General features: G+C 42.2%; 1 protein-coding gene across 3 annotated transcripts in view; it reads left to right on the top strand.

Annotated features, from left to right (window-relative positions):
- Nucleotides 1-14,209, top strand: part of canx (calnexin) — a 46,173-nt gene that overhangs the window by 26,263 nt on the left and 5,701 nt on the right. For all 3 annotated transcript variants that reach the window (XM_080201272.1, XM_080201273.1, XM_080201271.1), the window contains exons 7-14: nt 1,634-1,826; nt 2,481-2,670; nt 7,622-7,735; nt 8,111-8,267; nt 8,925-9,140; nt 10,675-10,794; nt 12,021-12,132; nt 14,014-14,159. In XM_080201272.1, coding sequence (XP_080057398.1) covers nt 1,634-1,826; nt 2,481-2,670; nt 7,622-7,735; nt 8,111-8,267; nt 8,925-9,140; nt 10,675-10,794; nt 12,021-12,132; nt 14,014-14,159 — 1,248 coding nt within the window. The remainder of the gene's footprint in view (nt 1-1,633; nt 1,827-2,480; nt 2,671-7,621; nt 7,736-8,110; nt 8,268-8,924; nt 9,141-10,674; nt 10,795-12,020; nt 12,133-14,013; nt 14,160-14,209) is intronic.

Genomic DNA, 14,209 nt, shown 5'->3' with positions numbered 1-14,209 from the left:
TTTGCCAGTGGCCTAAAATAATATCCCCCAACTAGGTAATCTGGTAACTATCTTAGTGTCGTTTATGGGAATTTGTCATGCTCAGTAGCAGCACTTAATGCATAACTAACTAGTCATTTGGTAGTATTCCTGGAAAAAAAACCTACATATTTTGTCAAAGGTTTTTGTCTTTCATGTATCTGGACATTTTGCAAGAATACAGTGCAGGGAAAATTGACTTCTTTATAATGTAGGACAAGAGAGTACTAATTGGCTGGCAAATGGACTGAGTGGTAGGAGTGATGGCATGGTGAATGCACCAGTTATTGCTGACTGTTAGCATCCAAGCATTATTTGAACATTTAAACTAGGCAGCTTGACTCTGGTTGAGGCATTATTGAGGAATGAACCAGTGATTGTTCTTGTTTCAGATAAACAATGTGCGTACACGTTCTTCCTGTCTGGAAAGAACAGGGCCCTGTGTATTAATGGATGTAGCTTGCAGGACGTGCAAATATACCACAATGAGTCCAACTGACAATCTTAAATTGGTCCTCAGGGTAATTCTTAGCACACTGAGGATTATTTAGCTAATGTTGTGCAAGCGTAGCATCTAATATTAGACACTGATTTGAGTTTTGCAAACGTGGTCTGGTTAGTTATGATCTGTACCTTTGCCCATTGTGAATTCTGCAAGGGACGTGCTTTTTAATATGATCTGCCAACCGTTGGGATATACAGTCTACATACCTGTCATCATGTTGGCATTGAAATTCATTTGCCATGTTTCCCATTCATGTGGTAGACAGTGTCTTTTTCGCTGTATAGCAGCATCCTGCTGGTGATGAATACCACTCGTGTTGAGTTTCATCCGCTGTTCGCGTTTGAGAGATACCTTGCCCTTCCTTTTGTATTCTTGTGCATTTCCTGATGAGTGCAAGATGAAAAATTCTCTCCTTCAGCTTAACTAATTGTAAAGCACTTCATGATGTTGTGTTTTTTGGGTGAGCTAGAACAAAAGTGGATAAAGAAATGTTGGGGGTGCAGCGGTAGCATAGTAAAACCTTATTACTGGAATTAGTTTGGAATTAGCATCTCAAGTGGTAAGCAAATGTTTTGTGATTTTGTATTTTAAATTTGGCTTAAATGGGTTTTACTTGTCACCAACGCCTAGATCATCTTGGTGTGTACACTTTGGTACAATGCCATTTGTTGTGTGCAACTAAATGCATCTAGCTGATTCTGGTTCAGTAAGGCATCAGGCTTTTGTTGTATGAAGTAGTCCAACATGCACGAAGCTACTGGCTGCTACCATGTAATGCATGGGGAATTGATTAGCAGTGGGAGCCACTCATTGCCTCTCCAGTGCTATGGCTGGTCTGTTGGCCCTTATGGTCTGAGGGAGTGTTTTGTACTGGTGAGTGTGTATTTACTTGATGTGGATTTTTCTCTTTTTGGTCAAGTTTCCAGAAGCAATCAACCTCTCCTTATCTAATTATGTTTTGGCAAGTGATGAATTTATTGTTTTTCAATCCCTTCATTTCACCATTGCCATTCATAGGCTTCTGAGCAAGATTTATCTCTGATGTCAACCAAATCTGTTGCAAGTTAACAAATTCTGATCTGATTCCTTGTCCTTGTCCTTGCTTCATAGGAGAAATTTTATGACAAAACTCCGTACACTATCATGTTTGGCCCAGACAAGTGTGGTGAAGATTATAAACTCCACTTCATCTTCAGGCACAAGAACCCCAAAACCGGACAGTATGAGGAGAAACATGCAAAGCGTTCGGATGTGGACCTCAAAGGCTATTACACTGACAAAAAGACCCACCTCTACTCACTAGGTACTGCTGAACTGAAACTAACCTGTTTAATCAGCAGCTCTGCCCTCACCATTTGAAACTTCTGCTCTATTGGGAGAAATGTAGCAGCCAGTTTGCATATAACAAGCTCCTACAGGCTGCAAAATTATGCCATTCTCTCAGATTTTTAACTCTGCTGGTTTAGCAATTAAATATTGGCTCGGTAGGTTGTAGGGCTGGAGCAGGTAACAGAAATCTGTTGGTTGGGGAGGGGGCAGATATGGAGGAGGGAATGTGCAAGGGCCATGGCGGGAATTGAAAACACAGGCAATACATTTTAAAATTGAAATGTTGTCAGGCATTTAGTAACTATGCAGTCTGTAACTAAAACTGGTGGAATGGTTCCAATGCATTTGTATTGCTGAGGCCTGGTTAATCTTTCTCTGGTATTAATTTTTATTTGGCAATAATTGATGGCAATTCTGAGAGTGGATTTTGGGGATTTATGGAAAATGGTTTAAGGGAACAGACTGAGGTTTCTGCTACTGGTTACATTGATCTCCTGCAAAGACCCAGAGTCAAGTAATGGCTGATGGGGACAATTGTTTTGCTGGAGAATGCAGAGTGATAAATGGGGAAAATAAATTAAATTAAGCACACATTAAATTAATTGTTTTTTGCTTCTTCCTATGGTAGTGCTCAACCCTGACAACTCCTTCCAAGTCCTGATTGACCAAACTGTTGTCAACAGTGGCAACCTTTTGGAAGACATGACTCCTCCTGTTAATCCTCCAAAAGAGATTGAAGATCCAGATGACCAGAAACCAGAAGACTGGGATGAGAGACCAAAGATTGCTGACCCTGATGCAGTGAAACCTGATGACTGGTGAGTAACTTGGTCAATTGAGAGCTTTGGCTTGGGAAGGCCAGATACATTGTTCTTGCCCACAAGTTCCAAACCAGACCTTCACAACCCTTTGTGTCTCACCCACTTCCTTCCCTAGAGCACTTGCTGCCATCTCTGTAACATCATCTGTTTCTGCCCCATCTCAGCTCCTCTCCTGATGAGACCCTCATTCATGCCTTTGTTACCTCTAGATTATCTTTCAGTGTTCTCTTTCTGGCCTTCTGTCCAGCATGTGCTCATCCAAAGACTTTGCTGATGACATCTTAACTGACACCAAGCCCCACTCGCGCACCATCCCTACGCTTTCTGACCTATAATGGTTCCAACTATAACAATTAATAAATTCCTATCCCTGTTTTCTGGAATTCTCTCCCTCAACCCCTCTGCTGCTGCTCCTTTTAAGTTCCTTAATTCTTTGACCAAGCTTTTGAAACCCATGTTTCCTTATGGCTTGGTGTTGAAATTTGCATAATTAACATTCCCGTGGAACACATGGGGACATTTTATTATATTAAAGGTGCTATATAAATCTCATTTTATAGAGGAAGAGAGAGAAACGAAGACTTGGATTTAGAATGGTGTTTTTCTTGACATTTTGGGGGTTATTGTCACACTGTGGGACTTTGGTTTGTGAAAGTTGGCTGCTTTTCAACAACTACATTTGCTTCAAGAAGTATCTCACTGACTGCAAAGCACTTAGGATGTCCTGGGGTGGTGTCAAATTCAAATCCTTTTACTTTTCTTTAAACATTTGTGGGACATGGGCATCATTGACTGGCTAATGTTTATTGTCCATCCCTACTTGCCCTTGTTCAGAGGGCAGTTGAGAATCAACCACATTGCTGTGGCTCTGAAGTCGCATGTAGACCAGACCAGGGTAAGGACGGCAGATTTCCTTCCCTAAAGGACGTTAGTGAACCAGATGGGTTTTTCCGACACTGGTTTCATGGTCATCAGTAGATTCCAAAATTCCAGATGTTTTAAAAATTGAACTCAAATTCCACCATCTGCTATGGTAGGATTTGAACCCAGAACATAGGCTGAGCTTCTGGATTAATAATCTAGCGATTTTATACTACTAGGCCATTACCTCCTCTGGTATCTGATCTAGTCACTTTTTTTATATATCTATAACCATCACATTTCTATCCTGCCTCATTTTATGGTAATCTTTCGTCTGTATTACCTGGATCTTTCTAAAATTTCTTCACTGGTTTGTTTGAGCATATTTGCTCTAGGCTGCATGGACTTGATGGCTGCAATGAATTACAAGATTAGTTAGGTTTGAAATTATTTGTGGACCCTTCTGTAGCCTTTCATCCTCCTTGTAGAATGGTGCACACTTTGTGTTTTATTGCGCTTATCAAATGGAAAAGCAATCCACTGTGGCTGATTCACACTTCCACATAATTGGCCTGTGGTACAACAGACACACACGTTTTTCAATTTAATTTTCATTTAAATGGCATATTATAATTTTGTGGGCTTAAATAGTATTTATAAATGAACTGAACAGTTGTCTGTGGGGAGTGTTTCAGTTCTGCTGAGCCCTAGTGTTGAGGTTCCCTCCTGAGTTTTCTTCATTAAATTGCTGGGCAGGCGTGTTTCCCAAGAAGTTCTGGTGACACCAGAAGTATAAATAGTTTATGCAGTCATCAGAACCCTGGTGTTATCTTGTGTTCTAGAATTTATGCAGCTTCCTTAGCGAATTGGCTTATCCTCTATCGTGTCCTTGTGCTTTTCAAGTGAAGCAATCCTATTTGCCCTACTGTCTCATTCCCCATGTGGCCTGACAATTTCAGAGATTTCTCCAGTTCCCCTTTCTAAAATTACTGTTGAATCTGCTTCTATTGCTCTTACAGGCAGCACGTTCCAGATCATCTCAACTACCTAAAGAATTCTTATTTTACCCTGGTTATTCTGCCAATTGTATTAAAGTTTGGGTGTTGCATTGCTGTTGTATTTATGAACACAATAGATTAGGTGAATGATGGGTAGTTCAGTTGAAACTGGTTATAAATGCTCAGTTTGATTGATGTGTTCAATATGCATTGGAGGAAGTAAAATGTGTAGTATGGTCAACTGAAATGCTGTAAAATTAAGTTCATATTGATTATTGTGTGTTAATTTCTACGATGCCGGCTTTGGCTCAGTGGATAGCTCCCTTGTCTCCATGCTTTGTCAGCAGGCTATATGTTCAAGCCCAATCCAGCAACTTGAGCAAATAATCCCAGGCTAATGTTTGGGAGCAGAACTGTGGAAGGGCTGCCAGGTGTTATCTTTTTGGATGAAAGGTTAAACTATCGTCTATCTTGCCTGGTGATGATGTGTAGGAAGCATCATATTACAAAGATTTGATGGGCACAAAGTGCACATCCTGCATTACAACAGTGATTACACAGTGCTGAAGTACTGCAGGACATCCTGAGGTTGTGAGCAATGGGCTTGTCTTCTTGGAACCAGTCATGCAAAGTTGCTACGCTGGGGAAAGTATTTGTCAATGTATACCATTGTTCATACTGATAATGGAGAAAGCCTTGTGTGATCTGCTCCTTACGTACTCATTGAAATTGAGTCAATCGTGCAGTTCCTTGCCCTAGGCCTCTAGGCTGTGGAAATGATCTTCTCTCATCCCCCTCTTCCCTAGGGAACCTCCTTAATCCTTTTCCTCAGTTGCCTCTTCCCTATGGATCTCCTCACCTCCCTTTTTCAACTGTGGAATTTCTTACACACCTCAATCTGTCTTCCCTCCAAACCTCTGGGATTTCACCTCCTCTTCCTACGGTTCACAGGCTTTTAAAGCACAAGCTTGGAATTGTGAAATGAACACCTGGTTTGCCTTTCTCTTGTACAACATCATCCCAGTGATATTTGGCATTGACCCATCCCCAGAGTTTTTCCTGGACAGGAGTGGCGAGACACCACTTGTGCTGTTGGGACTATGTGAGTGATTTGGTTAGCAGTGTAGTATTCCTGAAAACATCGCCGGAAGTGTACACCACTTCTCTTTTTTTTCCCCCATTCTCCTCACAATTACAATTAACATTTAAAGTTCTGATGACATATATGGGAGACTTTTGCGAGCAAGTCTTGGTTTTGTGCTTGGTTTCATTGGTTCAAACATTAAATACAAGAGTTGGGACATTTTGTTGAAGTTTTACAAGACATTGGTAAGGCCATACTTGGAATACTGTGTACAGTTCTGGTCATCTTATTATAGTAAGAAGTCTGACAACACCAGGTTTAAATCCAACCGATTTATTTGATAGTAAACTAGCAAGCTTTCAAGGTTCCTGTCTTCGTTGGACTTTAAACCTGGTGTTGTCAGACTTCTTACTGTGTTTACCCCAGTCCAATGCTGGCATCTCCACATCATGACATCTTATTATAAAAGTTATATTATTAAACGAGAAAGAATGCAGAAGATTTACTAGGATGCTACTGGGATTTGATGGTTTGAGTTTTTCCTCTGGAGCGTAGAAGGTTGATGGGTGATCTTAGAGGTCTGTAAGATAATGAGAGGCATAGATCAGCTAGATAGTCTATCTTTTCCCAAAGATAGGGGAGTCTAAAACTAGAGGGCGTAGTTTTGAAGGGAGAGATTCAAAAGTGCCCAGAGGGGCAATGTTTCCTCAGAGGATGGTGAGTGTCTGGAACAAGCTGACAGAGGTAGTAGTAGAGGAAGGTACAATTTTGTCTTTTTAAAAGCGGTTGGACAGTTACGTGGGTATGATGGGTATAGAGGGATATGGACCAAATGCAGGTAATTGGGACTAGCTTAGCAGCTTAAAAGGGCAGCATGGACAAGTTGGATCGAAGGGCCTGTTTCCATGCTGTAAATCTCTATGATTCTAAGTGGCAGGGAATCATTTTCAGCAGTGAAACCCACCGTCTGCTAACAATGCTGCAGCTTATGGGCAAGTTACAAAAGAGTCTTCTGGACAAATGTGAAGGTTCCCTGTCACGGCCAAAGCTTCCCTGATCAACTTAATTGCTGTTAACATGAGGCTTGAGAGCAAAACGGTGACGGGAGTGTTTTTTCAAACTTAAATTTTACTTGTAGATATTTCACATGGTTTCACTTTACGGGAATGTTCATCTTGGTTATCTGTCAGGTCTAGCTTAGTCTGATTTTAAATGTACTGACACACACCTCACAGTCAGCATACATTGATGGTTACACGGGACATTCCCTTTTATTGTGGAAGAAACAATGTTGTGTGATTTTGTTCACTCCTTATTAAATGTTCATGTTTGTGTCCAGTGTTGTACACTCTCTACTCTGTGGGACATGGCTGAGCTCAGCTGGCCCTCCATACAATTGTAAGGGACGTTATCCAATCAGGTATTTGAGGTGTTGTAGAGAACTCAAAGCCTTGAAAGGTGTCTGCCAGCCAACACCTCAAGACAGACACACATTCGGACAGTAATGACACACCAGCCTTAATTTGAGTCCTTTTTCTAACCTTGATTGACTGCTCCCGCCACTCACTTCACTCTTCCATGCCCACGCCCATGACCATGACCCACCACCATGCAAGAGTTTATTCTCCTGCCACCCCTTCCCCTTTTGCTGTAGACTTAGATGACAAAAATCACAGACTTTACACACAGTTGCATAAAACTGATAGCTGACAAACATGAACAAGATTCTCACGTGTTGCTTGATCTTAAGGTAGAATGTAACTTAAATGTTTTGCAGTAATGTGTATTCATGGTATGTATGACATGCATGGTATGAAAGTATAGACCTGCCGCAAGTCAGCATGAGGCTTGATACGTACAAACAAGTCACTGACTTCACCTCTGCACCTTAACCCATTATTGGGATATTGAGATTGCACCTACCATATGCCACATTTCCTGCTCTTGTGGGGTGTAGAAAATCATCCATGTCTGCTAACAGTCTGTAATGTTCTCCCATTGGCAGGGATGAAGATGCTCCAGCTAAGATCCTTGATGAAAATGCGGTCAAGCCTGAAGGCTGGCTTGATGACGAGCCTGAGTATATTTCTGACCCTGATGCAGAAAAACCGGAGGATTGGTAGGTTTAGTTTCTTAATTTAGCTGTCTTTGAAAACTGTAAGCCGTACATCCTAGCAGAATAATAATTGCTGGTTTTATGTACCTCATGGGGAAGAGGGAGGTGTGTTTGTGTTTTCTGGTGGGGGAAGGGGTGGGTTTGGGGCTTGAGAGATGAGTTGGTGGTTATCTGTTTTGTATGTTAGTTTTGAGGTGCTGGGAGTTTATGCAGCAGGAGAATGGGGGAATATACACGGTTCTCGATCGTGGGCCAGTCATTGACTGTGGTAATATTGATGGAGCTGTTGCCCAATAGAATGGCTGATGAAATGTTTTGGTTGTGAATAGCAGTAAAGCCTTTGCTAGTAATAACACTTTTCTCACTGGGTCTCTGTAGGGATGAGGAAATGGATGGTGAGTGGGAGGCTCCTCAAGTTGCCAATCCTAAGTGTGAAAATGCTCCTGGGTGTGGGCCTTGGAAAGTGCCAATGATCGATAATCCAGATTACAAAGGGAAATGGAAGGCTCCAATGATTGACAACCCCAACTACCAGGTAATGTTAAAGTGGGCAAGGTTCCTTTAGAACAAAGAAAATTACAACACAAGAACAGGCCCTTTGGCCCTCCAAGCCTGCAACGACCATGCTGCCTTACTGAACTAAAACCTTATACCCTTCCGGGGACCATATTTCTCTCTTCCCATACTATTTGTGTAGTTGTCTAGACGCCCCTCAAAACTCACTATTGTATCTGCTTCCACAAATCCCCCCCGGCAGCGAGTTCCAAGCACCCACTGTGTAAAAAAAAAAAGGAAGAAACTTGCCTTGTGCATCTCCTTTTAAACCTTGCCCCTTGCCTCTTAAACCTGTCCCCCTAGTAATTGACTCTTCCACCCTGGGAAAAAGCTTCTGACTACCTTTGTTTTGAAAGCTGTACTGGCTCTTGCTGGCAACAGCTTTTCTCCATCTACTGTTGCCAAAACCATTGTGAATGCTCCTATTTAATTTCCCTGTAGCCTTTCTTCTGTTCTAAGATATGAATCATGATATGAATTGTTGGCTAGAATGAGCAACGCACTTTACGGAGTTGCAATTGGTTTTGAATTCTAAATGCTTGCTTGTTTTGTGATGATGGAATCTCAATCCCAATCTTGATATCCGTCTCTCTGGTAATTTTGTGAAGAATTTAATTCTATTAACTTCCTGATTTAGGGAGTCTGGAAACCAAGGAAGATTCCCAACCCAGACTACTTTGAGGATCTGCATCCATTCAAGATGACTCCTATCAATGCTATTGGTTTGGAGCTGTGGTCAATGACATCTGATATCTTCTTTGACAACTTCATTGTTTGCTCTGACAAGGCAGTAGTTGAACAGTGGGCAAGCGATGGCTGGGGCCTCAAGAGAACAGCTGAGGGGACTGCTGAGGTAAGGGCAAAATCTAGGATGGTTTTACTATCGCATTCAAATTCCTAGGCTGAGGTGTGTGTTTGTGTGTGGACGACACACACAGTGGGGAAGCTATTCAGATGCATGAACCTGTTTACCATTCAGTAAGGGCATGGCTGACCTGCCTCTGCCCAATGTACCTTAGTACCCTTCTGATAGATCAAACCCTGATTTTTAAATTAATAATTGGCCCAGCATCAACTCCTGTTTGCGGAAGAGAATTCCAAACTACCAGCCTTTTGCATGTAGCAATGTTTCTTAATTTCCCTCCCAAAAGACACAGCTTATGAATGGGAGCCCTGGATTAAAAAAAATTAAATTCTTCAAAACAACAGAAATACTTGATCTCCAACTAACCTATCTTTTTCCCCTTAATACCTTGATTTTTTTATGCTGCTCTCTCTCTGTCTGGCCTGGGTGGAGGTAGGAAGACAATGTATCCCTTTTTGGCAGGCAGTAAGCTGAGAAATGGTTCACATCGCTACAGAATCCAGAACTAGGAGTTGCCCAGTTACGACTGAGTTGAGAAGTTTCTTCACTCAGAGGATTGTGAATCTTTGGAATTCACTATATCGCAGAATGCTCAGTCAGTTCAATAAATTCAGGCCTAGATGGATAGATTGTTTGGATGTGAGGGGAATAAAGTGATATGCGGGTAGGATGAGGAATGGCACTGAGGTAGAAGATCGGCTATGATCTTGTAGAGTGGTGGAGCAGACCTGAGGGGTTGTATGGCCTACTCTGCTGTTAACTGTTTATCTTGTAACAAGTGGTGAATCTTGCCTGAATCTCTTGGGATGAGAATTCCGTGCGAACTAGCTATTTGGCTGTGACTCAGTGGGTGGAAGTCTTGCCTCCGAGCCTGAAGGTTGTGGGTTCAAGACCCACGTGTAAAATCAGAGGTGCCAGCACCGAGGAGGGTGTTACACGGAATGAGGTGCCATCTTTTCAAATGAGACATTAGACCAAGAACCCCACCCCACCCCCTCCACCTCTGTCCTTAGCCATTATCTTGAAGCAAAGCAGCAGAGGACCCCTAGCAGCCAACATCGCACAAAAATGAAAAGATAATCTGATCCGTCATGCCTGTAGCAGAAACTTGTGTACAACTTCCTACATTACAACAGTGACTGCACTTCAAAAGTATTTTGTTGTCTGTGAAGTGCTTCAGGATATTCTGAGGTTATGAATGATGTTTTAGAAATTTCCTTACTCTCGCTCTTTCATCTTTCTTTCGCTTTGATGCTGGAGCATTTAGTTACAAATAATGGTATTCCAAATGGGAGTAGAAAGAATCCACAGCTAATTTTTATGCGAATCATGGTTTCTTTAAAACAAAAACGAGAATTAATGTTGTGAAAAGATAATAGAAACCTAGTAGATGACCCGGATTTAAAAGCAAAGTACTAATTTTGTATTTTGTATAGAGAGGTAGCAGTGAACAAGTTACCGCATGCTCATGTCCATAAAGATCTAATAAACCAGCTTCTTAATACGTGTATTTGGTTTGCAGTCAGGAGTAGTTGGGCAGTTGATGTCAGCAGCAGAAGAACGCCCCTGGCTTTGGATTGTATACATCCTCATTATCGCCTTGCCCGTGTTCCTGGTTATTGTGTTCTGCTGCACTGGAAAGGTAGGAATATCTCCCATGAAACTGGTTTGTTGTAGTTGACGAGTGCAGCATTTTCAGACTTGTTAAACCAGCTCCTTTAAAACTACCTGCTTCACCAGAGTGGCAGTAGGTGCACTGCTGGGCTCCCATGATCACAGGATGCCTTTCTCATGCCTGGTCCCAAGGCTTTCAGACGTGGTAAGCCTTCAAAGATGGTCAAAAGGGGTGAGGGACTCAGCCAGGGTTGGTTGCTTTCAGGTTCCTGCTGTTTCATTGAGCAGGATGGGATGGGGAAGGGCCTGGGTGGAATCCTGTGCCGACTCGATAAGCCGAGTGGTAGTCTCCTGCGCTGTAGGGATTCTGTGGAATGTTCCAAAGATGTGCAGGTTGGGTAGATTGGCCATGTAAATTGCCCTTTAGTGTCAGGGGAACTAGCTCGGGTAAATGCATGAAATTATGGGGACAGGGCCTGGGTGGAATTGTGGTCAGTCAAGACTCGATGGGCCGAATGGCCCCCTGCATTGTTGGGATTCTGTGAATCAGTGAGATTTGCCTTGTCTACTGGATATTAAGAGCAGTTGATGGGGTAGATAGAAACTATTTTCCACAAGGAGGCAGTGTTATTGCCTTTTGGACTAGTAATCAAGACACCCAGGGTATGTCAAGGAGGGACAGGTTTGAATCCCAACATGGCAGATGGTGAAATTTTAATTCCGTTTATAAAAAAAAAATCTAATGATGACATAATAAAAAAAAATCTGGAATTAAAAGTCTGATGACCATGGAACCATTGTCGGTTGTCACAAAAACCCAACCGGTTCATTAATGTCCTTCAGGAAGTAAATTCTGCCATCCCTCCCTGGTCTAGCCTGCATGTGACTCCAGATCTACAGCAATGTGGTTTACTTTCAACTGCCCCCTCCAGGGCAATAAATGCTAGTCCAAATAGTGACAGCCACATCCCATGAAAGAATTTAAAAAAAAAAATCACTCCAGCAATGGTGGCTGTGACATCTGCATCCTGGGCCATAAGCTATGGGACCTCTGCAGTAAGCATTATCCCCTGGGCCTGCCTCTTTGTTCTGTAACTAAGTACAGTTCTGCCTTATCTTGAGTTATTCTTGTGATTATGCTTGGTGGCTAAGACCTTGTAATTTGGCACGTAGAGGTCCAGTGGATTGGCTTATAACCTCCTGGAATGTCGTGGATGAACTGAGTTGTTGGAAGTATTAATTGTTGCCTTCTAGAAAGATCCTGCTGCTGAGTACAAGAAGACTGACGCCCCACAGCCTGATGTGAAGGAGGAAGAGGTGGAGGAGGAAGAGGAGACAAAAAAAGAAACTGAAGAGCAAAAGACAAGTGAGTAAATTTGAGCTACCTTTTGAAGATGATTAGGCATGTTCTCTGCTGCTGTCCAATATTTGTTTATTTAAGTCACTAGTAGTTAAAATAAATGACCTGTTAATCGTATTATTGTTTGTGACATCCTGCTGTGTGCAATTTAGCTGCTGTTACTTACATTATAACATTGACTACATTTCAAGAACATTTGGAACATCATGAAAGAAGCTATAGCAGTATGAGTTATCTGTCTGATGAGAAACATATTTTATTTCATTTATGCTTCAGTTATGAGGAGAAGCTGGGAAAAAAAAGGTTAAGCCTATTCTCCTTGGCCCAGAGAAAGTTAGGACGTGGCCTAATGGAGGATTTCAAAGTGGTGAAAGAGATTTTCGTCTAGAAAGTTGTTTTTTCCCTCACTGTGAATGTTCTAATAACCAGAAGCCATAATCCCTAAATTATTGGCAGCCAACCTGGAGGGGAGATGGAGTAAAAAGTAAGGGAAAAGTAAATAAGCGCAGCTGTCACTGAAGAGAGCCAGCACTGACAGGGCTGAATGGCTACCCTCCTGCATCATAATTTTCTGTTGAATTTTGGAATTCCTTTTCCACTTTCACTCGTGCTTATTTTGCAGTTGGAAGGTTAGTGTTGTGCTTTGGTGAGTTGAGCCACTATCATTGTATATGTCCTGTCGGTCTCAAGCTCCTGTTTCCAGTCAAATTTTCAAACTGCGTACCCATCACTGCCCAGTTGGTTAATGTTTTGGGAGAATTCTTGTATTTTTGTTGATTTGATCAGTGAGAAACCAGTAGCCTGGGTCATGTGGCCCAGCGGAGTTCCAAGTGTGGCTGACGAGACACCTTTTGTTCACTCACCCACGTGCACAGTTGCCGCATTCTGTTAGTTCTCATCTGCGTAGCTTTTTTTCTCCTGCTGGTATGACTGAAGTGATACGCACGTGAAACCAAGAACATCTCAAGCGAGGTGCACACCGATTCCTCTCAACATCGACTGTAAGATTCGTGTGCTCCCCCGGGTCGGCATAATATTTTACACTTGCCACTTGAAATTGACAGGTCTGTTAATATTACCACTGATTAGACATTTTCCATAACTTATGAGACATTCAGCATTTAAATGTATTCAGTCTTATTCAAGGGTAAGAGTAAGTGAACAAGCCCAATTTCAATCCTGTGGCCCATTGAGGTGAAGGAGGCCACTCATGTGGTCCGCTCACTAGCCAAGGTGACCCATCACTGATCTGAAGTGTTTCCCTTGCTGAACATGAAAATTGGAGATGTGCCTCGCAGGCAGCTGGATCACATGTAGGTTCTTTGATCTGTGGATTGGTAAGGGTGCAGAAGTCATGTCATTCAAATTATATCTAGTTAAAGCATGAGGGTTTGTCAACTAATTATCAGTACAGGAATACTACGTTGTGCCTTTGGATACAATTGTTTCTGCATTCGAAGGGCTTTTGGTCTGGAATATAGGCTGTGGACTGTGTTTCATTCATTTCATTTTCTGGCATTGCTAGTCTCCAGAATTGCATTGTCCAATTACAGCATTTTATCATTTGAATATTCACATTTGAAAGCATTATGGAATAATGAAATTGTTAACGCAAGGATGAAATGAATGACAGGGAAGCATTTTGAGGAGAGGTGGAAGAACACGAAAGGAATAATTGAAAGATATGCTGATAGGGTGACATGAGGTGAAGGGTGAGATGGAGTAAATATTGTGGCTGGAAGAGCACATCAAAGGCAAGGAATCTCCTGACTCCCAAAACCCCTCCTCCATCTACAAGGTGCATATTAGGAGTGTGATGGAATACTCTTCCCTTGCCTAATGAATGCTGCTCGTTCAAATACGTACTAAATTATTTCAATGTTGCAGATGAAGAAGAACAGAGGAGTGATACTGAGGATGCCCCAGGAAACGCAAGCCAGGAGGAGGAGGAGGAGGATGATGATGATGATGAGAAGGGGCAGACAAAGGAGAAAAGGGCACAAGAGAAGCAAAGTGCTGAGCAGGTTGAAGAAGTAAGTTACTGAAATACCGTACTGCTGGAGAAAGCACGTGGGGACATGTC

The sequence above is a fragment of the Carcharhinus amblyrhynchos genome, chromosome 13 (assembly GCF_965287045.1).
Source record: "Carcharhinus amblyrhynchos chromosome 13, sCarAmb.v2.hapA, whole genome shotgun sequence".
NCBI classification, from domain to species: Eukaryota; Metazoa; Chordata; class Chondrichthyes; order Carcharhiniformes; family Carcharhinidae; genus Carcharhinus; species Carcharhinus amblyrhynchos.
Note: the sequence above shows the minus strand (reverse complement) of the source record. Positions and strands in the feature narration are given on the sequence as shown.